The 24,787-nt window shown below is 51.8% G+C and overlaps 1 protein-coding gene across 1 annotated transcript in view; it reads left to right on the top strand.

The window, feature by feature from the left end:
• LOC122390885 (T-box transcription factor TBX10-like) overlaps positions 1–24,787 on the top strand; it is a 49,574-nt gene that overhangs the window by 6,927 nt on the left and 17,860 nt on the right. Inside the window, exons 2-7 of the mRNA XM_043384314.1 lie at positions 17,141–17,444; positions 18,000–18,116; positions 18,612–18,768; positions 19,429–19,581; positions 20,982–21,052; positions 22,089–22,216. Coding sequence (XP_043240249.1) covers positions 17,141–17,444; positions 18,000–18,116; positions 18,612–18,768; positions 19,429–19,581; positions 20,982–21,052; positions 22,089–22,216 — 930 coding nt within the window. The remainder of the gene's footprint in view (positions 1–17,140; positions 17,445–17,999; positions 18,117–18,611; positions 18,769–19,428; positions 19,582–20,981; positions 21,053–22,088; positions 22,217–24,787) is intronic.

The following is a 24,787-nucleotide window of genomic DNA, read 5'->3' as shown; positions in this document are numbered from 1 at the left end:
GATAGTGGAAAATGAATAATGCATCAATACATTTGAAATTCCTTTCTGAAGAGTTCAGTAAAATCTTTCTCTCACCTTACCCTTCAGCATTGGCTGAGGATCAAAATTTCACTCTGGCTCCCTCTCAATGTTAGGCCTCTGGAAAATGATATTGTTATCAAAATGAATGTTGATATAAAAAGATATGCGATTTCCAGTTAAAAATAAATAGTGACACAGTGAATAATGAGTATCCAGTCGATCTACACATAAAACAAATCATGCAAAATCCCAGCAAAAACCAACTATAATAACATACATGGCCTTGCAACTAACCACCAATGAACCACGCATTTCTGGAAACATGCGTCAGAAGCGTCACCAACAGCTGATGGAATGTTACAGCGACTAAATTATTGCGGCCGTAGTTAGTCGAACTTGTTGCGAAAACACTGTTGTATAATGCATATTCATGTGCCATTCTGATTAAATTATTTTACACAACAGCTAAAGTTTTACAATTCAGAGGTTAATCACCGGTTTAGAAATAAAGAGACAGTAAATGCTAAATTAAATGTAATGATTTTATAGATGGTCTTGGTAATGCTCTCCGGCCGGTCATCTGTCGGCATACAAATGATAAGGACGTAAAAAGACAAAAGAAATAAATGCGACCAGCTACGTGGTTTTGTAACATGTATAACTGCTATTTTGAGGCATTCAAAAACCAAGACAGAAAAACTGATTGAAAATTATTGCGTCATCAATGACAGCTTTCCTTCGCCTCAGAGACCAAAATTGACTCAGTCAAATGCCAATCCTTGTCAGAATGTCGGAAGTGCGCCAGTATTGTATTGCGTTATGTTTGGGCCGGCCAGTCTATATTTTGATTTTTTGTAAGGGTAATTGGTGTGTTATTTTCGTAATATAGGGTGGAACAGAACATAGAGTAGGATAGGTAATCAATGAATTTGCATCAAATTTTGTTTAGCTGATAGCTCTTTTTATGCCGACCAGACGCAAATAAAGTAACATGGTTTAGGTTTAGGTTTAGGTTTAGTCTCGTGAGCTGGTGTCAGACCAGGTCTGTTTGGTGCTCACATCATGACAAGACTTTCGGATCAGGTTGAGGAAACTGTGGCCCAGCGCAGCTTATCAAAGTTATTTTTGAAACTGTTGGTTGTTGAAGATTCAACCACTTCCTTGGGTAGCTGGTTCCACAAGTTTACTACTCGGTTTGAGAAGAACTTAAGTCTTGAAACATGTTTTGCCCTTTTCTTTACAAGCTTAAGTTCATGTCCTCTTGTTCTGCCCTGATGTGTCACCTCAAAGAACTGCTCATGATTCACTTCTACTTTTCCAGTCAGGAGCTTGTAGGTCTCATGTGGCATTTGCTCTGATTTTCAACATCTCATTTAAGTCTGGGTTCTTCCATAATGTATATCTAGTGCACACTGCACAGTGCACATAGACTTCAGTTCAGCTTCCTATAAGTTTGCTTTCAGGGTCTTTTATGTTTTATGGAATGCTTTCATCAGCATTTATTTATGCTTAGTAGTTTATTGCTTGTACCCTGGTTTGGTCATTGCCAGACTGTGGATGCTATTGCTGGTTGTTTTCAGTTTTGCATTTGAAATGTGCTTCCTTGATATATTTTTATATTTGGTTCTGTTTTAAAAGTTGTTTTGATGAATATTGTATCGTTAACCTGAGCAAATGCACTTGGCATTGTGTTTTGCATCTAAAAAAAATAAAAAAATTATAGGTTCTTAAGTCTGACCGCCAAATACCCGCCACACGACAAGTTTTGCTTCTCGAACCCGCCAAAAACCCTGCGGGTTTTGAAAACCCGCAGAAAGCGGGTTCGCGGGTTCAAAAAGGGCATCTCTAGCGGCGATCTCAGGTTTACCTGGCCAGGTAGACTGCACCGCACGACAGGTGTGTGCGGCGGCACAGCCTACGACCGCAGGTACTGCTCGCTCCGCATCCAGTCATTCGCCGCGCTGTGAAACGCGATGCGGGATGCCTATATGTTGGTCATTTTCCAAAAGAAATTGAAGGCTTGTCATCATACCTTCAATATAAAGGTACAAGGGATTTTCCAGACATTTTCGCGCAACCTTAGAGCAATCATCCACGTGGAGTGCAGGGAAGTTTTGTTCATGAGGAGACCCAAAGTTCTAAAAGTTATGGGCGAGCCTGATAAATTAATAACTTCGGCGCCTTTCAACATTAAAAATCAACATACAGCACTACAAAAATGCTGCTGCCGTAATGTGCGCCATTTTCCTGACAAAATTACGTTCATATGCATTTACCCGTCATGCTTGATAGACATGAATGAAGAATAGCCATAAATTATATGTTTCGAATGGCTGGCGAATAGTACAGCCCCCTGCAGAAGTAATGTGCGGTTTGAGTTTCAATCGTGGTTATGCTTTGCTTATGTATCTTAGGAACGATTTTGCAGACTACAATGAAGCTTGGAATGTAGCTTACATGTATTGTCAACCTTGCAGTTGCAAGGTTATCCTTTGCTGTCAGGCACGTACCTAGGATTTGGTCGAGGGGGGTCAGAGAAATCCCCGGGCCTTCATTCTACAGAGGGCCCCCTCTCTACAGAGGACCACCTTTCTATAGAGGGCCTCCTCTCTAAAGGGGCCTCCTATAACCTACAGAGGGATTCCTCTCTACCGAGGAGTCAGAGGGGCCCTAGAGGTCAGACACAGACACTAGCGGCTATTCACGGGAGGCCTCAGTTAGTAAGAAGGACCCTAGCTGTCAGGCTGGTCAGAGGGCCCTGATTGTCCTGACGTGATTTTTGGGATTCACCCTGAATGGGAAATACCCTGAATTTCGTTCGCCTTCGACGTGATTTTGGCCAACGTAGCCCTTCGGCCCGCGGGGGCCCTGATTCCATCCGGGGGCCCTGAAAACCCCAAGGGAGGCGCGCGCCCCACCCGTCCCCCCTTGAGTTTGTCCTTGTTTGTTTTTTACTCCTGGATCACTCCGTATTTAAAAATCGTCAGACAAAGGCATCTGTTGAGATGGTAAAACCGCACATTTCTTCAGTGGCGGGCTGCACCGAAGTATGAGTCAAAATAAGTAGCAGTCATAAAATGATGCACGGCTATTCCAAAGTTACAAAGCAAGGCACAATCAGCATTAAAGCAAAACCAGGGCAAGCTCTCCTCATTCGTGGGTCTACTCCACTTTATGTGCTGCACGTTATCCAGCGAGCGATCGCCGGATGGTTGCTATCTCATTGGAACAGAGCGCAATAGAACGCAGATGTGAGAAAATTAGCTCGCATAAACATTTTTCGTCAGCGATTAGGAGTTAGATATGCCCGGTTACAACAGTTAATCGTGATGTGCGTGACCACTTCGTTAGCGGTCTTTGAGTATCAGGCATTTTACCAATCGGTCTAGTCTTTTGTTGCTTTTAGCTTCAAATTCGCTTTTAAATATTAAGCTTTTACAGCATCGTCAATGCTTGCTACAAATTGGTGCTGAAGGGTAAATCTGTTCCCAAACTATTACGCAGGCTATACGCAAAAAGAAGCTACAAAAACTAGTAAATTGAACAAGTACCGAAACGGATCCCGCGTTTTGCAAAACACAATTCGTGCAACCAACAAGAGCAAAATAAGAATAAGCAGGCTGACTTACCATTTACAATGCTGACAGTTCCTAAAATAGTATGTGACTAATGGATTACAAATGGGCAAATCATCAGTCTGAGAGTCATGCGCAGTGTAGTATCATCATCACAAGCAGCCCAAATCACCAGAACTTTAATGCAAAAGACTCATCGAAGTACAAACCACATGGGACATTTGCTTACAAACGCTTCCGATCAAGCGAGTCGATCGGCGCCTCACGGCCACCCCTCAGCACCCAGACACGTCGGTATGACGCACTCTGTCCGCAGACTACCCTGCTGCCGGCCGACCACCGCGGCAGGTCCAGCCTCAGCCGGCACGGGCCTCCTCTGACCTCTCCCAGAGACAGCCTGGTGGCTGAGAGCTGCTGGTCGGCGGGTGGCCGCTCGGTGCGCATGGCTGCCTCCCCGATACCGTCCAGGTCCGCTCGCACGGCCCTGTCAGCGCCGCTCATAACAGACCGTCCGTCTGCTTCTCACAGAGGCGCCGCCTAAAAAGCCGCACCGCGCCGACCTGACGTGGCGGCGGGCGGGGGAGGGGTCCCTCGGGGGCGGCAGGTCTGTGCCGTGTCCCCCAGTCGGTCAACCGGAGAAGCCCCGCCACCGCCGCAGCGGCCGCAGATAGAAGGGACGGGGCGCTGCTGATCGTCTATAACAGCCACTGGAGACGATCGTGATCTGGTGAATCGATCTGAGTCCGTAACTGTTGCCGACATAGAGAAGCAGCTTCCTGTAGGAAGATATTGAAATGATTATTCAGGTGCCTGATGGGGCGCTGCGCTCTAGGCACAATGTGTTCCATGGGATCATAACAGTAAATGTTGGCCTGGCGGTGCCTGCCAGAACGATGCATCTGAACTGACGGTAGGGCAGATATGTTCACCCAGCACCTGCCAGGCCAGTCCGACCGCCGGGCTGACATCTCTGTCCGCCCGCCGACGGCGCCCACCGGTGTGCCCGCCGGGGCGCCGCCGGGGCGCCGGCGGGGGCGCCGGTGGGGACGGGACGGCCCGGCGCGTCTCAATCACCAGCGCAGTGGCCGCTGCAGCGCCGGCCGGCCCAAACAAACGTGTGAGGTAGCTTTGTCCAAACAGTGGCGCCGGCCGGCCCGGCTGAGTTTTATAATGATGACGCCCTGTTTATCAGCCAGTGACACCGCCACTCACAAACATATGATAATGAATGATTGCCGCCTCAGCTCGGGGCCGGTGTGGTGGAGTGTTGCAGCGCGCTGGCGGCTCCCGCACGCGCGGCAGGTCGGCAGCGGCTCGGACGGAGAGCAGCACCAGGTGCCCGACAGTGATGTGAACCATGACCCACCGCCACTCCCGCTATTTATTTACACTCGCAGAGAGCTGCGGGAGAACCGCCGTCTCTTTTGCGCACCTGACTTCGTGAAACTGTTCTTCCTTATGCGCATCCCAGCCAAGATTCCCACTCTCAGGCGGGATTCATTATTTATTCTAGGCCAGTGGGCACCATCCATAGGCGGTCCCAGGGGGGGGGGCCACGGGGGCCATGGCCCCCCCTTTGGTGCTGAAAGGTGGGGCCATACTATCTTTTGGCCCCACCTTTCAGATCGAACAAAAGTCCTAGAAAAGCTTTTCGTATGTTTCATTTTCTTTCTTGCGCCATCAAAGGACGTAAATTTCACTCATGAGTGGGCTCAGTTTCGCATTCTGTCAATTTGGCGGTCAGCGTCGCTGGCACCGGTTCACGAGTATGGCTGGATCTTATATGGAATATCAGCGTGGGTTTACTTGAGGCTCTCGTAGGCCCAGCAATGGCTTGCATGAGACCCTCTTCGCCAGTGGCGGGTGGGCCCTGCCAAATGAGCGTGGCTCTACGACACAGACACATAAGACCTCATGGGTTGGTGCTGTGCACCTCAGAAGCCCGGTGGTGACGCCGTATGCCGGCTTGGTTAGCGTGGGACCTCCGGGACCTGCATAGAGTTTGCATGAGCTAGTATGTAATCTCAGAGGCCTGTATGTAATGTGTACACAGTGGCGGTCGCTTGGGGGGCATCAGGGCCATGCCCCCCCAAGGCACATAAAGGGGGCCGTCATATCATTTGCCCCTCCCCCCTCAAGCAACCGATGGGCTCCCATAGGTATATGGGGCCCTGGCCCTGATTCGATCGTCACGAGGCTAAAAAAAAAAAACACGCCCAGCTATTAATATAGCTTCCACACCGGTCTTTGAGCGTCCTACACTGACCTCTGATCGAACTTCAGTGGCGGTCAAGCGCCCACGTTGACCGCTAAGAGCCCACATCGACCTCTGAGGCCCCACATCTGGCATATGAGGGCCCCTAACCGGCCTCAGGGGCCCCAACCGGCGTCTGAGGGTCTCACACCGGTATCTAATGGCCCTGTTGCTGTCTCTGGTGTCCCAAGACGAACATTTAGGTGCCAATGAGGGCCCCGCACTGGCTGCTGAAGACCCGATGCCGGCCTCTAAGGGCCTGCATTGGCCTCTGAGGAGGGCCCATCTTGGCCTTTGAGGGCCCTCTGCTGGCCTCTGGGGTCCAACGACGGCTCATGCCGGTCTCTTAGAGCCCCACGCTGACCTCCGAGGGCCCATGTTGGCCTGTAATGAGTAAGGACCCACATTAGCCTCTGAGAGCCCAACTCGGTCTCTGATGGTCTCAAACTACTGGCCTTTGCAGTCTGCAGGCCCTGTACTGGTCTCTGAGGGCCCTAAACTGGCCTCTAAGTGAAAACATACATGGGTGGGCTTCTGAAGATCACAGGGCTCACACAGACTCCTGCACAGCCTTACGTTGGTCCTGATCGAGATTACTTTACGTCCTGATGGTCCCGCGCAGATTCCCTCATATTTCGACGTCGGGACCCCATGAGCCGGTGTGTGGGGCTGGCAGAGACTGATGAAGTCCTTAAGGCTCAGGGCCAGTCTTTTTAGCAGTAGGACTATAAGACAGGTTGAGTGAGCCCCAATAGAGCCGTTGCGAGGCCCCGCACGAGTCGCGCGCGGCCCTCAGATGCCAATTTTGAAAACCAGGAACCTGTGGGGCCGGGGGTCTCCAGAGGTCGGTGTACCTACTTTCTCCCGCCGCTACACATCTATATGGGTAAATGTCATGGTTTGAAAATGCTCTCTGGGTTTCACATACTTGTTTAAAGCAAGATGTATCTGTACTTTTCCGAATTACTTTATAGTGGTAAGGTCATGAATCCGCGTGCCCGACCTTCCAGTATATGCTACACCGATCCGTCGCCATGGTGCAGTGGCCCGACCGGTGGAAACACCGCGGGACGGGAAATGGAACTGGTGATTTTGCCTTAAATTGAGCCTAAAGATTTCACGCAAGAATGAGGTGGATGAAGCATAAGTAATGCCAACTTTTTCGGCGCCTCGTGGACGTAAAAGATTAGCCGATCACCCCCCCCCCCCCCCGGTGACGGATAAATGTTATGTCCCGCGAGTGTGACTTTGGCCCCCCCTTTTGCCAGCGGCTGCGACCGCCAGTGGCACCATCTTCACGCGTTGCAAGAAAATATAGTTTTACCACGTTTGCTGAAAGAGCGGTCTGTAACGCTGTTGGCGCTTCGCCATCTGCTAAAACGTACAAGGAAATACCTACCCACTATCATGAAGCGTTTTATCTGATGAAACTTTGCAGCGTGGGCTCGGCCCTGGTGCAGTCCCGGGTGCACGGCGCTTACAGAAGTTCCGCGCTCGGTGTCTGGTTTGCCGTGTTCTTGGGGTCCGTAACAGTCGACGCCGTGTTCCTGTTCATCAGACTATTGCAGGACAGATCAATGTTGGGCACTGCCAGAGCGCGTGCAATGCTGCGCACGATATGATGCATGCAAACGGGTAAATCTTCACTGGACTTCAAGCAGCGCACACTTGTTCATGGTGGTTGTGTAGGCATGCATGAGCCATTGACCCTTGCAGTGACATGCACTGAAGAGCGTGTTGATAGGAGTGGAAGTTACGTGCTTGCAAAGGTTCGGCATGCCGAGCAGCAATGCTCAGCCAGCTAATGACTTTCATAAATACGACATGCAATAGAGGGGCAGCAGTAGCAAAAGGGGAGCGATTGAGGCGGCAATCGTAACTACTCAGTAGATTGCTAAGAACTGTGTATGCTATAAATATATCCCGGAATGTTGCGGAACACATGACAGCTGTGTGACGGCAATGTCAATAACGTTTTCTAATGCAATCCAGTGTGCCTTGTGATTTCACTTGCAAAGGTGAAAACAATAATTAAGTCCCACCCCAAAAACTATGCCATCTAAATATCTGGCACGAACTATACCTTCCTATCCGCCAGTGATCCATTCATACCTATACAATAAATTGAGTACATATTTCTTCTTTCACATTGAACCATGTATAAGTACCTATAACAACAAACTGCAAGTGACGGCTGTGTGTCTGTATGGTCTTTTGCGCCGGGCGAGATAAGAATTCCGTTCAATTCCCCAGCTCCGCATTTGTATGCATGTTAGGTGAGAATGTTGGTCGTGGCTGAATGCCATCCTTATCAACAGCACTGTTACTGCAACAGCTCGATATCATCGGTCTTTGACCTTTGTGTGTAACATCTAAGGTCATTTTGACACAAAACATCCGTGCTCTTAGGTCGGTGAGCGACACACTTTGAATATGACATCTCAGTTCTCGGCTAGGTGTGTGATATTTACTATATTTACGCGATGTTAATTACCGTGAAAACTACTGCCATTAAAATAGATAACATCACTTGGAGCTTGTCATGACGTTGACGGACAGCATTTACGTAGTGTGCCGTGACATACTCTGTCCATGGCTGCCGAGGGTTAGCCAGTAAGTGCGAGTAGCCGAGGACTGGCCCAGACTGGCCAAGTCGGCACACCGTACCGGATGACCGGCCGTACTGTGCCTTCAGTGGCGCACCGCCGGCCGTATTCGGCGCTCGGTAGCAGTCGGCCGTTTATCCAGCCGCCACTGACCGGGACGGGAGGTGAACGGGGCCTGCCGCCGGAACACCCAGACGACAGACGACGGACGACAGACGACAGACGGCAGACGGTCACCGCGGCGGCGGCACAGATAGCGTGCGTCGCGGCCGACTGGCGACCACCGGCGGCGCTGTCCAGACACAGCCGTCACTTCTCACACGCGCCGGCACACCCGCACACTCACACAGAGCGGAGACAGAGCGCCGGCGGCGCGCGCAGACACACACAGGCCACCGCCAGACGCGGAGGAAACACCCACGGTCACTGCGGCGCGTCACGCATCTCGCGCGTCCAGAGCCGACGGAGTGGGGCTCGTCACCCACACAGACAGGAGCCGCGCGTGCTGAACTGTCCGGTCTGAGACCGCAGAAATTTGAGCTGGCTCCTGCAGACTGATACTCTACCAGGCCAGGCCTGCACTCGATATCCGGAAAATGTGGGGTGCTTTATTGTACGTTACATTTAGCTAAGATCGTTCTACTGATAAATTTCGAGTGATGATAAAAGTGATAAATTAAAAAAACACTGATAATCGAACAATAAAATCTATTAAATTTTCTAGTCTTCGCTCGGATTGGATGCGTTGGGTCGATCAAGGAACACTCGGAGTGTCAGGAGAGGAACAACTTCATCATACGGTAATGGGGCTTTGGAGTGTTTCGTTGTATGCCCAACGGCAAGAGACTTGACAAACAAATAAGGCTATTATCCCTAGGTGGTTGCGATCGTTTCATTGAAGACCGCCTCGCCGGCAGGTTGGCTGAGACGTCACTGAGTGCTTTGTTTACAGCGTGATGAAGGTTAGTTGATTGTTTGTTTTTCGGGTCACTGTTGACCGTTTGCATTGGACGTGTAATTCATTTTGATGCGATTCAAAGGCGGGGTTTGTTTCTCCTTGTATCAGGCCGTGTTTGCATCTGTCAATCTGAGGGCGTCGCACACCTAATAACTGCCCGCTGGGAGTAGTTGATTAGTCTCCAATATAACTCATGGGACGCCGTGAATATCGCTGAGGTCAGCTCTGCTTACAGCCCGTCTCACAGCCACCGGTGCAATCCATTTAGTCGCACGTCCTTCGAATGTTACGTAATGTCTACGCCGTGCCGAACGACATTTTCAAAACGGGGTGATATACGAGTACACCACACAGCAGAAGCGTTTGAAAAGAACCATCATTCAGTCAGAGGTAAGTTTCAATCCTGGCATGGGAATAAAAAACCTTGAAAAGGTTGAGATTAAATTAGGCTTGAATTTTACATTGCACAGCCAGTTTCGACCTTATCAAGCATAAGCACAGAGCAGACAACAACATGCCCACATCCACAGCGCACACATTGGCCGTGTCGCTTCTCGATTTCACCTGAGCTTTACCTTGCCACGAACATGTTCACTGAACAGTGATCACGGTCGGATGCACCGCTCAGACACCGAGCCCCGCGCGGTGCCGAAGCGACTTGGACAGACCTATGTGTCCTGACTAGCAGTCGTACGCTCGTTCAACCGAGCTGATGCGACGCGATAGCTAATACGCTACGTTCAACTACAGACCGATCTTCCGATGAGGCGATGAGTACCTATGCTAGCTTCTCGATATGTTTTTGGCAATTTTCAGCTTATTCTGCATAATTTTTGCATGTTGTGGAAATGCGTGTCAGAGACCAAGGCAATCATGTCACAACGAACGTTAGCACAGTGAGTTGCCGGTCAGAACTGACGGAGCACACTCAGTCCCGCCGCTGACCGGGTACAGTCTCGGGGAGCAGCTGGCCGACCTGTCTGTCCCCTCTATCTGCCCCAGCTTCCTACCCGGGCTACCCATCCCCGGGCGCCCAGCCGGCGTCCCAGGCGTCGCGCGGCTCCCTGTTTTACCGGACCGGCCGACTCAGACGTGGGTGGCGCCGGCCCGATCACTTCTCCATAATTAGACACGTGCCGCGGCCGGTATGCGCGCCCTCAGACGGACCGCCGCGTAAATCAGATGTCACGTGACATGTCTGGGCACGTGCCCGCTGGGCCGGCCGCCGGCGGCGACGGAGCGTGGCCGCAGCGCGCCGCTCGGCTGACTGTCGCGCCGGCAGCGACGCCTCCCGAGCGGGGGGCCTAATTGACGGCTGGACGGCCGCGCCGCGCCGCCGCCGGCGGGGACGCGTCTCTCCCCGATCCAAAGGGGAGACAGTTGCGCCGGCTGCCGTCCCTTGTTCGCTGCTGGTCAATTAACGGGCTGGGCTGGAAACGTAAACACCTGAGAAACGTGAGGACATTCCAGTTCCGATGCAACGTGTATTGTTTCAATATACATATATGTATTGTGCATTGTGCACTGCTAGTTTTGAGGTGATAGGTATTTTGATGAGATAAATGCACTCTCACAGAATAACTAATCTTACAATAAGCGCCGAAATCGACGTTTGAACTGGCTAACTCTTCATTGTAATAAAAAATTACACTCTCAAAAAAAAAAAAAATGCATGCGCAACAATCAATGCCTAGATACCCATATATTTATGCCAGTATAATTTGGCTGGTTGTTTCGTTGCCGTGATGAGATGATGAAAATGAGAATATTGCCTGGTACACTAATTTCCAGTGTGCCACAGGCGGCGGAACGGGGGGGGGGGGGCACCGCGGCACCGGCATTTTAACATTAGCCCTATGGGCGATGTATGGAAAGAATGGGACCAAAAGTCGGCAGTGCCCCCCCCCCCCTAATTGAAGGTGTTCCGCCGCCACTGCAGTGTAACTAAGCATTTACGGATCTCTTACTTTTGTGCGTAACAGGATCGTTACAACTCGTAATTGTTAGCTAATAGCTACTCTCTTTTGATATATTGGCTAATCCGCTAGTCCACAAGAGCATCCATTTTATCACTCATGTTCTGTAGGTACCAGTCTGCTGGCGGGCGCGGCGGGCCGGCTCCAGCGGCTCGAAGGTTTGCGTCGCAGGCGGCGCGAGCCGGGCCCGAGCGATCGCCGTCGATCTCGACGTGGCTCTCGGAGCGCCGCTTCCGCCGCGGGTGGAATGTTGATGGCGGCCGGGGTGTGATTCACGGCAGATTATAAGTGATGAGGCGTGCGGCATGACAAGCAGCCAAACAGCCGCGACGACCAAGGTGATTAAAACCCGCGCCGGCGGTGGGAGCGCGCTGCCGTCGCGGCCCAGTGTCGGTAGCGACGGAGACCGACCACCCAGGATGCCGGTGGGAGTCGCCGCGCGGCCGCCGCCGCTGGCACGTGGCGCCGAGGGCCGATAGGCGCCGGCACACGTGCTGCCCCGCCCACCTGGCGAGCAGCCGGGCCGCCGCGCCGGGCCGGGCCGTGCCGGGCACCGCCGCCGCAGCCGTGTTGTTCCGGCATCAGATGACCTGATAAATTAACGACAAATGATTTTATAATTCTGTCTAATTATTTGTCGATGCGGTAGGTAAGAAAAACAAGGCTTGAGGTCTGAATAGATGCATGAAATTGCTGCTCGGTAGTCCGTTGATGTCGTTGGTATCAATATGGGATACAGCCCGGTACGAGCAAATGACCAGCGCTACACTTTCATGAGGCAGCGGCGCAGGGCAAAATATATCGGCAGCAGCCATCAGGTCACGGCCCACCCTCGCCAGTCCGATGTCTCTCGACCTCTGAGCGGTCGTCGGCTGCGCCCTGCGCGTGTATAACATACATCACGTGCGATATTTACGACAGAACCGCCCGCTGAGGTCACCACCAGTGTTACGCTGACGACGAGCTCATGGAATCTTTCTCATAAATCACATTGGCCCCCGGCTACATAAACGGAAAGCCAGACTTGGCGGCCTCGGCGCGGGGGGGGGGGGACCGGACCCCCGAATTTACGGCCGGCGACGATCGTGGCTCAGCTGACGCAAGCTGTGTGCGCGCGGCGCGGCGCGGCGCGGCGTGCGCCGGGGAGTGGCCGCGGCACTGGGAGTGGCGGATGACCGGCCGGGTCGTCGGCCCCTCTCTGTCTGCCGGCGCCCAGACCAGACCAGACCAGGGCAGCGGAATGTGCTTACGTTCTTCAGGCCGCAGATCTGACGTGGACTGTTACATCAGATTACAAATTGTAACAACAAAGCTTATGGGTTTGCGACCCACAAACCTTTGCATCGTTCGGGACACATGTCTAGAGATTGCAATCCCGGGATCGGGATCCCGGGATCCCGGCGGGATTTTAATCCCGATCCCGATCCCGAAATTCCGCCAATCCCGGGATCCCGAAAAGAATCAGTTTTCACCTTAAAAAGAATGCAGCCGCTGCACGAGTCTTGTTTACACTGTTTATTGTGCTGCGTGACATAAAGCAGATAAACTATTTAGCTGGCACCCCGTATTGGCCGTCTACAATCGACCGTGTTGGTAGCTCTCGGGTATCACCCACACACAGCGGTTAAGCCGCTTAAATACGTACGAAAAAAGGTCCCGAAAGCCCCCCCCCCCCCCAAAAAAAAAAATGCAGCATTAGCGCTGCAACATCTTTATCAGGATAACAGATCGTTCAGCGATTCTGACTTGCCCGTCCGTGGCCGGAACAAAGGAGGTCATCAAGACAGTCTTTGAGCTCGTGTCGCAGAAAGATGTCACAGATGTCACGCAAGTGACGGCAGAGCTCACTGATTTAGACGTTGAATACGGTAGAGTGGAGCTCTCCCAGTCAGTGATTCTGCTCTCAAAGCGACTTTCGAGCAAATTCTGCGAGACATTAATGATGAAAGCGGAACCGAAAGGAGGTAAAGTGACCAAGCGACGTTTTGAAAACACTGTGAAATAGGGAGCTGCCAAAGTTGGCGTACACTGGTTGCGATTTAAGTAGACCAACATGGCAATGGCTTAAAACTGTCGCGCTAACTACGAGTAGCGTAGACGAAGAGTGAGTGAGGCGTGGATGTGCTGGAACCTGTCTAGTAAACGATTTGGTCGACGCACAGTTTTATGAAGGCCAATTGGGAATAAATGCTAATGCTAATCAAATCGAAACGTTTTATTCGCAAATTCAATCGTTTTTAATGCAAATGACATGGTCTAAGGATGGCTTTTGGTTGTCTCTTTGTTTGTGGTGAGCTTAAAGACGCAAAATATGTCCGTAGGAAATCACTCTTACGACATTTAGTGACGATGCCGGGATCCCGGGATCCCGGGATCCCGAAATAAAAACTTTCGGGATCCCGGGATTGGCAAAACGTTCCGGGATTGCAATCTCTACACATGTCCAGTGTCCACAGTCCAGGAAGGCGTAGCTTGCACAGCTCAAACATGAGATTCGCGTCATAGAGGACGTGTCTTAGCAGCTATGGAGCATGGGCCTCTTCAATGTCGAAGAGTGCCGTATAAGACATAAATGGTATGGGGCACATGTCCTTGGAGACAGCATTTAGCGTGTTTCACTGCGTCAAGTTTATTTTTGAAAGGCCGAAGAGAGTACGTCCTTCTCAACGTTCAATTTATTTTGTAATATCCACTGTGACAAATTCTCTTGCTTCGGACATTTATTTCAACGTAAAGCAGATAGAAAACGAAGAACTTGAACTTGAAGTTAAAAGCAATATCCCTAGCATTGGTTGATTGATGAAAGCTACTGCGAATCATTCAGCGTTATTCTGACGCTCGTATATCAGTGCTATTTTGCTTAGAACGCTGCGTTTATTTCTTATTTGTACCAGGTTCGATGCAAGGAAAAAGTCAAAACTGGTACGATGGACATGTTCTCTAACCACTTAAGCTGAACGCAGACATGTTTATTGTTTAGATCTGCCTTTCTAGTATCTTAACGTCAAGAAAACTATTTACGGCAATTGTAGTTATAAATGGACAAGTATTGTATCGAGAGTACATGAACCTCCAGGCTCCACGAATCAAACAATTAAAACAGTTACATTAAAGGCGTGCCGGTTTCGTCTATTGACTTCTTCAGCGCCGTTGTATGAAACCGCCCTTGTTTCATACAACGGCGCTGAAGAAGTCAATAGACGAAACCGGTACGCCTTTAATGTAACTGTTTTAATAGTTTGATTCGTGGAGCCTGGAGGTTCATGTACTCTCGATACAATATTCACGGCAAGTCAAGATTTCAGTTCACAAGCGGTAACAATAACATTAAATGCTTTTGAAGGACTTTGCTATTAACTTCTTACTTCTATGACGCAAGACCTGCAATTATTTTCTTGAAGTCTTTTATTGAAGCATTTATTTATGTCTACGTGAAAGGCACGCTTATATTGTCATGTAATGTTATTTTGTGATCACTTTATAGATATTTAGACAGACCAAATTGTTTTATCTTCCAACGCATTTACGAATGCAAGGTAGAGGCTGCTCAGAAAATAACCTGCCGCCGTCCCATCCCAACATATCATTGCCAGAGAAATATAGTCCGTAATGCAACAAGAAATTGCTGGGCCATTACATCTGTTTGTTATGAGCCCTCCAGTGCGGCATTAAATAACGATCGCGCCATAGTGCTCGACATTTTTCTCCTCCCGCTAAAGAGTTGCCTCGTATTTCACGCGCTCGTGTTTACGTTTACATCCGAAGGACGTATCCTCGAGACCCGGGGAGTGGCATCTGGGTTCGTGGAAGCTGAATCACGCTAATCTCACACATCTCTGGCCGGAGCAGACAGTTCGCCGCGGCCCACCGCAGCCGAATCCGCACCACCCTTACTCACCAGCCCAGGACACTGAAACAGCGCGTACGGAGTCGATTTCGCCACAATTAGCTCGAAGATGCTTATGGCGTCGAATTACTCACTGGCGATGATAAATGCGGCAGTGCCGCTGGCGCGATGCATCACACGTCCGAGCGCTAATTAATAACCGGGAGACAGGTGGAATGCTCCCGGAACACCCGGCACGACAGCGGCGGCCGCGAGCGGTACACACGGGATCTTGACGGTACCCGGCCAGCGGCCGCTAGCGGTACACACGGGATTCTGACGATACGTACCCGGCCCGCGGCCGCGAGCGGTACACACGGGATTCTGACGGTACGTACCCGGCCCGCGGCCGCCAGCGGTGGGTACTCGGGACATTCTGAGTACGGTACCCTCGGCGGTCGGCGGTGGTGGAAAGTACCATTGTAAGGAATTTCTGATGGTCCTCATGGACTGGCGATAGATGGTGAGCGGTAAATTAAGAACTTAGTCCTAAGTGTATCGAAACCCCGGCACTGTTTTTAATGCACCAGCATTTCAAAACACATCATGATATCGGACGTCGGTGGACATATATGGTCAACGGCATGTAGAGCAGGGTAGCAGCTAGTATCAGCGGCGAGCGCGCGCAGTTGAGGTACCCGATGCTGGCCAGTGACGTTGGGAGGCTCTCCGCCACCCCGGTGCACCCCACCCCCTTCGGCGTGTGTCGCTGGCGCTCACGACTCCGCTTCCTTTGACGCTTATTGGGGCGGCGGAGATTTAGGACTGCCGCGGCCGGGTGACAGGACAGGGGCGATGTTTTGAGGGGGCGCTCCTCCCCCCCCCCCCCGGCGGCGGTGACCGATGACGGCCGCACGCCTGCGCCCAGCTGCCAACGTCGTCATCGGCGGCGGCGTGTCCGTCAGCGCCGCGAGGGGAGCCGCCGCGCTGGCGGGGGAGGAGGGCGGAGCGCCACCGGAGGACACCTGTAGGGAACGTCCCGTCTCGGACCGGTCCGGACCGGTCCGGTCCGACGGCCGACCGGCCCGGCCCGGCCCGACAGCCGACTTATGGCCTCATAGCGGCTGTCGCCGACGGTGAGAAATGACTGTTGACTCCGTCAAGCGCTGGCAGAAACAAATGAGCCGCGCCGTGAAATGTGATGTTAGTTCTGGGCAATTGAAGTCGATTTGCACTAGCTGGTGGTGTGCGGCGGGACCTAGAGGCGGCCGCTGCTCACGGGAGGAGGCTCGGAGAGGAGCGGCGCCGGCCGGCGCCAGACCCCGGCCCGAGAAGCCGCCGTAATTTGCCCGGACTATTTTGGCAGACGCGATGGAAGGGTCACCGGAGGGATGGCGCTGTCACACTCTACTAATGGTGGCCCGCGGGGAGAAACAGATTGTCCGGGGCGGCTGCAAAACACGCGCCGAGCAGCTCGCTAAGCTGAGCAATATTGTAGGCAAGCAGAGCCATTTGTTGGTAGAAGAAAAATGGCGACACTCGTGCTGGAGAAATGGTGCATTATGACGTCATGTTTGATGAAGTAGGCAGCAATGCTACCATCTAGAAGAAAAGTGTGTGGTCACAAGCATCAACCACGCAACTGACAACATGGAGGAAAATTTTAAAACGAGCAAAAGTAAAAAATAATTTGCCGTAATTCAACTGGATAAATGTAGCTGATAAATGCACATCTGATACCTAATGCATAAACTACACAACGATCAGTTACTGTCTCTATCGTATCGTTTTAAAACTTTGTATATGCATTCATATCTTTAATGATAAATATGAAAAATCAGGAACAGGTTAATAATTGCTTCTGATTTAAAAAAGTCTAGCTTATTGGTGAAATAAATATGAACCCCTTATGCCTCTGTTTCAGCGTGTTTCCTGAGCGGCGACCGGGCGCGGTTGGACTGCGCCGACCCGTACCGGCAGCTGTACCAGTGCGCCTACAGTCGGGCCGACGCCGACAAACTATCCGCCGGAGACGTCAACGGTAACACCGCCGTCACCTCGGACCGCAACGACGACCGGTCAGCGGCGGCGGGGGTGGGCGGGGAGGCGGGCAAACAGCTGCCGCTGCACCCCAAGCTGGCCTCCGTGTCGGCCGTGCTGGAGATGAAGGAGCAGTGGCAGCAGTTCAACGAGCTCACCACAGAAATGATAGTCACCAAGGCCGGCAGGTGAGCCGTCAGAGGGAGAGGAGAGAGAGAGAGAGAGAGAGAGAGAGAGGAGAGAGAGAGAGAGAGAGAGAGAGAGAGAGAGAGAGAGAGAGAGAGAGGAGAGAGAGAGAAGAGAGAGAGAGAGAGAGAGAGAGAGAGAGAGAGAGAGAGAGAGAGAGAGAGAGAGAGAGAGAGATCGCGTCATCTATGTGAGCCGTTGCTGCCGATATTGGCCGATCACTGTGGTCTCGATATGATCGTGCATCCTCGGTGTGACTGGTGCATGCGGCGGCGGTGCTGGATTATTTATCGAGCCAGCCCGAACCGTTAAGGTTATCAACGTCACGGCTGCTTGGAGACAGCCGTCCCGCCCGATCGATCACGAGCTAGGCTGTTGTCATGTGCAGTGGGGCTGGCAAGAGGGCAAATGTCCCTGAAGTGTCAAGAATGCGAGACGGCTCAGTTCAACATAAATGAGCATTACCTCACGAAAATAGCCATCCGCTGGTAAGGTATATACCTCTTTTCATTGATGGCACAGTTCAGTTCTAACGTTTGGGCTGCGTTTCCCCACAGGCGCATGTTCCCAGTCTTTCAAATTCGGTTATACGGCATGCACCAGCTAGAGGCCTATATGCTCCAGATGGACTTCGTACCCGTGGACGACAAGAGATATCGGTACGCCTTTCATAGGTGAGTGCGCTCTGCCTAATTTATCGAGCGTGGGTCTTCTTTGATATGAACAACATGAAGATTGAAGTCAATTGCGATAGCTTTGTATTTTGTGACCTGTAACTTCTGTAGGTATCATTGAGGCTTTACAAGTGGGTGTTACATCGGCAACGCTCATGCGTTCATGTTCTATCTAAATCGTCTGCGACGGGACTGGATGGGTAACCATAAATATTTGGAAATCATAGGTAAATCATAATATCAATTAATGATTGAATTTTAATTTTCACTTGCATATGTATTATCAAGGACACAACTTTGATCAATGCGACCCCGGCAGCAGACGCACGTCCCTGCAACCACAGCGCCCACGGCTATTTATCAGTGGGTTTCATTGACAGATGTTTGGTCTGCGGAGGTCAGTGAGCTGCATCATGGAGGTAACGGGTACCGACTGACTAATGACCCTGTCGCGATCACCCCTCCCCCGGTGACCGACCCTCCCCTCCCCCTCAGCTCGAGCTGGGTGATCGCCGGCAAGGCGGACGCGCACGCGCCGTCCCGGATTCACATGCACCCCGACAGTCCGTCGGACGGCTCGCACTGGATGAAACAGGTCATCTCGTTCGACAAACTGAAGCTGACCAACAACCCCTACGACAACAACGGCTACGTGAGTGGAGAGAGGCAGTCAGCGGCCATTAGAGGGTGGCGGGTGGGTGGTTTTAGGTGATAAGAGAGGGTGACGTGTGAAACATCGCGGATGACGGGTTAATTGACATGTTTTATGTAGGATAGCTAGTACACAGATAATGATAGGTTGAAGGATAGGGTAAAATATCTACAGCGTGTGGAAATATCTATCGGGCGAATTAAAGCATCGGACCATTCTTTCTTACCCATAAACTACAAAGAAAGTGCAAGAGGTTCCCGTATAATTGTAGAAGACCTTCCGTTCACATCAGTTATCGGGCCGCCGCGAAAAGCCTTTACCATATACGGGGGCGGTGTGCCGATGCCGTGAGTCACGGGTCGAGCCGTGCCTATACAAGGCGTCCGCGCCGCGGCGGGGAGGTCGCTCGGCGGCGGTCACCCTTCGGTGACGCGTGCAATCGACTGCACGACCGAACGACGGCCGCCGCCGCCGACGGGACGATTGTCTCAGAGTGCGCCGCGCCGTATTTACTGCCGATCCGGGCCTGTGTCAATGATGTATGACCCGCGCCGATCAGCCGATTACGTTCGGCGTTTGTACGCTGCACGGTGTGTGACGAGGCTAGAGCCGGTTTGGATTGCTTGATGGGCCGTGAATGGGTGTCGGGATGCCTTTCAGATCATCTTGAACTCGATGCATCGGTATCAGCCCCGATTCCATGTGATCTACAATCCCAAAAAGGAAGAGGAACAGGGCAAATACCAGAACTTCAAGACATTCGTCTTCTCGGAAACGAAGTTCATGGCGGTAACGGCCTACCAAAACCAAAGGGTAAGTCTCACGATTAGGTAAACCCTCAGCCCTCGTATCTAGCGTTAGCATACTACCATAAAGTAGTCACCAAACACCGCTCATATAGGTACCTACTAGGTAGCCATTTTACTTCGCCGTTATAAGCCAAGAGACACAAATAAACGTAACACCAGCCATGGTCAAATATCTAGACACGTTGGAAGCACCAAATGTGTCGTCGGATGACATAACCGTCTTTTCCGGATTTACCTACTTCTCTGGTCATTTCATACCCTCATCATTTTGTTTGGCTGTGATGTAAGATGTCACCTCAAAGTGCTTAGCATGAAAACCAACAAATCCCCCTGGAATTGTCTACCTGTAGCAATGAGCTTGCTTAGAAATTAGAGGCCCTGTAGTAGTTACATCGTGCAGTATCCGCCCGCGGCGGTCCTGTCACACCTCGCGCGGTCCTGTCACACCTCGGCGGACCCTCCGCGGCGCCCCGGCGTGACGTCACGCCGTCATCCATCTCCGGCGTGACGGGCGTGACGCGACCCACCGCCGGCGAGCGGCGCTCATCCGTCACGGCTGTGACGGCCCGGACGGCGGCCCGTCGCCGCTGCGATACGCGCCCGAGAGCCCGCGTGCGACAGCGGCGGGCGCTGATTCGATGTTCTCCATTAATATGAAATGATTATCAGAGTTTTAGAGACTAGAATGAGCGCAAACCTATCAGCTCGCAGCTTTGAGCCATCAGCCCCCCGCGCTAAAACTCATTAGACCCGAGCTTAAACCCATCATCGCCGTCTGGATTTGATAAGGCCCAGGCCATCGGTGTTGATTTAAATTACTTATGAGAGACACTGACAACTCGCAATGGCCGCGATGACTGAGCTAATATCGAGTAAAATCGACTGTGTCGGCAGTAAGAGAGTGGTCATTTCGTGTCCGAACCCCTTCTGACGTCACTGCAATCAGCTGAGCTTGCGGTCGCCGCACCGGCTAATAAATGGCAATGTAAGAATGGCAGACGGTATCGGTGCTGAGCCGCTGACAGGCTGGCGAGGTAAATAATTATGGTCAGGCCCACCCGGGGGTGGGCTCGGCTGGCAGCGGGGAGGGGTAGTGGGGGAGTCAGCCGGTCCAGCGGTGCTGGAAGGGCTGAGTCAGCATCCGCGGTCTGACAGGCTCACAGACACAACGACGCTCGGCCCGACCCGCCCGCGACACGACTGTAAACTGTGCCGCTGATAATTTTCGTCAAAATCGCTGCGGCGACACTGCAGACCCTTATCCGCCCACGTTTCACAGGCATAACCACCTCTGCGATAGCAGATGGGACAGTGAACTGGTCCCCGGATCTACATCCCGGGGGCGCCGGTGACGGTCGATTTCAACTACTTTTGTTTGTCTCACTGGCTCTGGCTCACCCGCAGGTAACCCAGCTGAAAATCGCCAGCAACCCGTTCGCCAAGGGCTTTCGCGACTGCGGAGATCCGGATGACGTGTAAGTAGAGCTTCGTTTTGGCTTACGCACGCAACGTAACTCTCCAATGATTTCCTTCTGCCATTTTACGAAGTTATAAATTGGGACTTAGGTACAAGAGCCTCAACTCAATTGCAGCTTTTAAGCAGGCATTAAAAAAAAAAACATTCAATTTTAATTCATTCGGAGCTCGTTACGCCCCGTTATCTCTCCCCGCTAGTTGTCGTCCTCCAGCCGGTCGGTGCTGTATCGGGCCACCGCCGGATGTTACCTATTCCCTCTCTCTCTCTCTCTCTCTCCCCCTCTCCTCGGCGCGGCGTGCGTCTCCGTTACGGCCCGCCGACACAGAGCGGCTCGGCTTACAGATCTACCCCACCTCCCCAGAGAGCGGGTCGTCAGACGGGGGCAGCCCGCGTGCTATGTGCCAATGATGTGCGTGGGATGGGCCACCGGTATGCCTGTGATGTGCGGCTAAAACTGTGTAACTTGCGTGTGATGTGCGAGGAGTCTCCTACAGGTAGGAAGGTAAACAATAAAGGTTAACCTTCCCTTGCAGATGGAAAGTTCGGAGATGATCTGGTGAAAAGGGTGATAACGTTTAAGTACCGAAAGGTTAGGTGCTTACCTACTTCTTACACTTGGTCGTGAACATACCAATGCATTCATATGTCCTCCATGCACGTCCACGAACTCTGACCGCTTGTAGCCTGGGGCAGTCTCCACAGTCCGCTTATGATCTCTCCTCTGAAAAGCCCTGTCATGACCTCTGAGTAGGTGTCTCTCTGTGACCTCGGGCAGTGTTTTCCTGTGACCTCTCCTCTGATCGTGCTCGCTGAGACCTCTTTCCGTGACCTCTGACCGTGACCTTTGACCGTGACCTCTGACTGTGAGTGTTTTTGACTTTGTCTCGCTAGGTATATGATGTCTCACGGTGTCACGCAGTGACCTTTGACTGTGTCTCTGACTGTGTCTCTGACTGTGTCTGACTTTGTCTCCTTGTGACGACTGACGGTGTCTATCTCGCAGTGACCTCTGACCGTCCCCGTTCCGCCGACAGCGGTATGCCGGAGATGATGGGCTCCATGTCGGCGCAAGGCCGGCAGCTGACCTCCGTGGCGGCCCCGCGGCCGCCGCCCTCCCTGCCCGTCTCCTCCCACATGCTGCTGCAGACCAAGCCCGAGAAAGGTCAGTCGCCGCGCGTCCCCAATAATATTGTCCGCCGCCGCCGCCGTGTCACCGGGTGCCTACGGGTACCCAGTGGGCGAACCCCAAACAGACAGGACATGTTTGGAATTCGCTGGGCCAGCCAGGTGGGGCTTGTACGCGCCCGACAGCCTGAGAACTCGGCGGCAAATAAATAGTGGCGGGCAGATACAAATAGCTTGTGTAACGACTGAATGCCATGGACATCCCACGTCAGGGCATTGTGGAATGTGAGAGGGCTAACGGAGCATAGGATTTACGTTCAGAGCCATTTGCATTTGAAATCGCTGCTTCTTTTCCCCATCGACAGGATACCTGCTTCTTTTCTACCAGCTAATTCAATTTCTGAAAAATAACTTACTAAACCGAGTTTTATTTCTAACCCGCTCCCCGTAGGGGGGGGCCGAAACGCCCCCCCCCCCTGTCCTTTTCGGTCGATATCTCCTAAACGGCTGGAGATATCGCCACCAAACTTTCAGGATCCCTCCGGGCATCAATTTTACACATTGTGACCAAAATTTTTTCCAGAGGCTGTGATAGGTTGGCCACAAATGACGTCAGAGTGACGTCATGTTCTGTCATTTTCGACCGAAAAAAGACCTTCGCGAGAAGACCTGTCAGGCATACAGCTTTGAAGATACAGAAAAATGATCAGGACATAAAAGGTGTAGAATTGACAGGGCTACAAAACTGCTATCTCGGATTTTTGAAATTTTTGAGTTTTGATCCCCAAAAATCAAAAAAGCATTTTTTTTATATATTAGCCAAAAAATCCAAAAAGTTTTTTGATTTTCGAAAAAAACCGGAATATATGTGATAGTACCTACCGTCTTCTATCTACATACCAAATTTCAGATCGATACCTCGTTTTTTGGCCAAGTTATAGCGAAAAAACTGTTCAAAAATGATGACGTCAAATTTTCAAACTCAATTTTTGGCAATTCTAGAACTCGTAGAGCAAAACAAAGACCACCATTAGACTCCCCGTGACGAGCTGCATCGAATGGATACCCATTTTATGCAAAAATATAAACTTTGAAATTTGACCTAATTTGACCTGACCTTGACCTGACCTTCACCAAAACGTGACCTAGGCTGGCCCCAAAGGCTGCCTAACCCACATAATCGCATTTGTCATGTAAAATGGACCATAAAACGTATCACACGACACATTCATATTGTGACCCCCGGTGACCTGACCTCGCTGTGACCTGACCTGGTATCAGTGACCTCAGATAGCAAAGTATGTGTTTGACGAACAATATACCATCGATGGTTTTCAATAAATTACCAATTTACTCGATTTCACAGCACATTTCTTGAATTGCCTGTGAACGGTGAAAATCTGACCTTTGACCTGACCTGTGACGTCATCGGTTTGACCTAGGTCAATGAAATTTGGTCACAAGGTAGTTCCCGGGTAGGGCTATCAAACGCCGTTTGAATTTTGAAAATCGGCCGGTAACTTTCCGAGATCTTAGGGGGGCCGAAACGGCCCCCCCCCCCCCCCACGGGTGGTAGGGTCCGCCGGTAGCCCTACGGGGCGCGGGCTAAAAATGTGTTCTAACTAATATCCTAAAAGCATGGAGTTTACCATGTCGCACGAATAATCGGTAAGCGCCATTCCGTCTGGCCGCCGCGGGTGTTCTGCTCTCAGGTAGGCTCGGGCCGCCCGCTCGCTGTAGTGCCGTGCGACCGGGCTCCTCCGGCACTCTGCCCGCTCCTCGCCCGGCGCTCTGCCCTCGGCCGATGTTGATAGTGAGCAGTGTAAGCAGTGGCGCGCTCTGTTTGGCTGCCGACCGCTGTAATGAGCCCGGGTTCCGGGTGGCCAACACCGTCCCCGACCGACACGGCCGTGCCCCGAGGCGAGCCGAGAGGGCGGGCCCATCGACAGGATTATGTCCTCATCCTTCCGGGACACGCCGCGATCCAAGCTGCCAGGTACGGCCGGTCCCGTGGCTCAGTCGGTAGAGAGTGGACACTATGGCGAGAGCACGCGTCCCCGTTACAAAAGTCCGGGTTCGAGGCGCGACGGGCGCTCGATGTCTATGAACCTCTTGACAGGTATGGCTGCGGTTGGTGGAAGGCCGTAGCCAGCCGTAGTCAGTACCTAGGGGGGACCGGCCGTGCACGGCTATGTGCGTACGTTAAACTTTGGACTGCCATAGACCAGGAATTGCGCGATCGGAGGGTGGAGGGCACGGCCAACGCAGCAAGCTCAGATTAGCGGGGGCTCTGACCTTGTGAATCCTTCCATTCAAAAGGTTCGGACTAACTACATATTATAGGCAGGGTTACTTTTACAGGAAAAGTTGAGAGGGGGAATAAAGTTCGGGGCAAAGGCGGATCCAGGGGCATCTGAAAGGGGGGAGCGGGCGGCAATGCCATTAGGTTTTCGTTAGGATGGAGCCCGCAGAACCTTACCTACCCCCAAATTCTATTCTTTCCCGGATTTCAGCCACTTTATTTTGGAAGGTTGCCAAAAAATAATTTTGCTAAAAAAATATACGCACCTACCTTGGCTGTTAGGGGCGGGGGAGGTCCCAACTTGAC

This window comes from Amphibalanus amphitrite, unplaced genomic scaffold (assembly GCF_019059575.1).
Source record: "Amphibalanus amphitrite isolate SeventyFive unplaced genomic scaffold, NRLGWU_Aamphi_draft 000413F_arrow, whole genome shotgun sequence".
Classification (NCBI taxonomy): Eukaryota; Metazoa; Arthropoda; class Thecostraca; order Balanomorpha; family Balanidae; genus Amphibalanus; species Amphibalanus amphitrite.
This window is presented reverse-complemented; position numbering and strand designations above follow the sequence as displayed.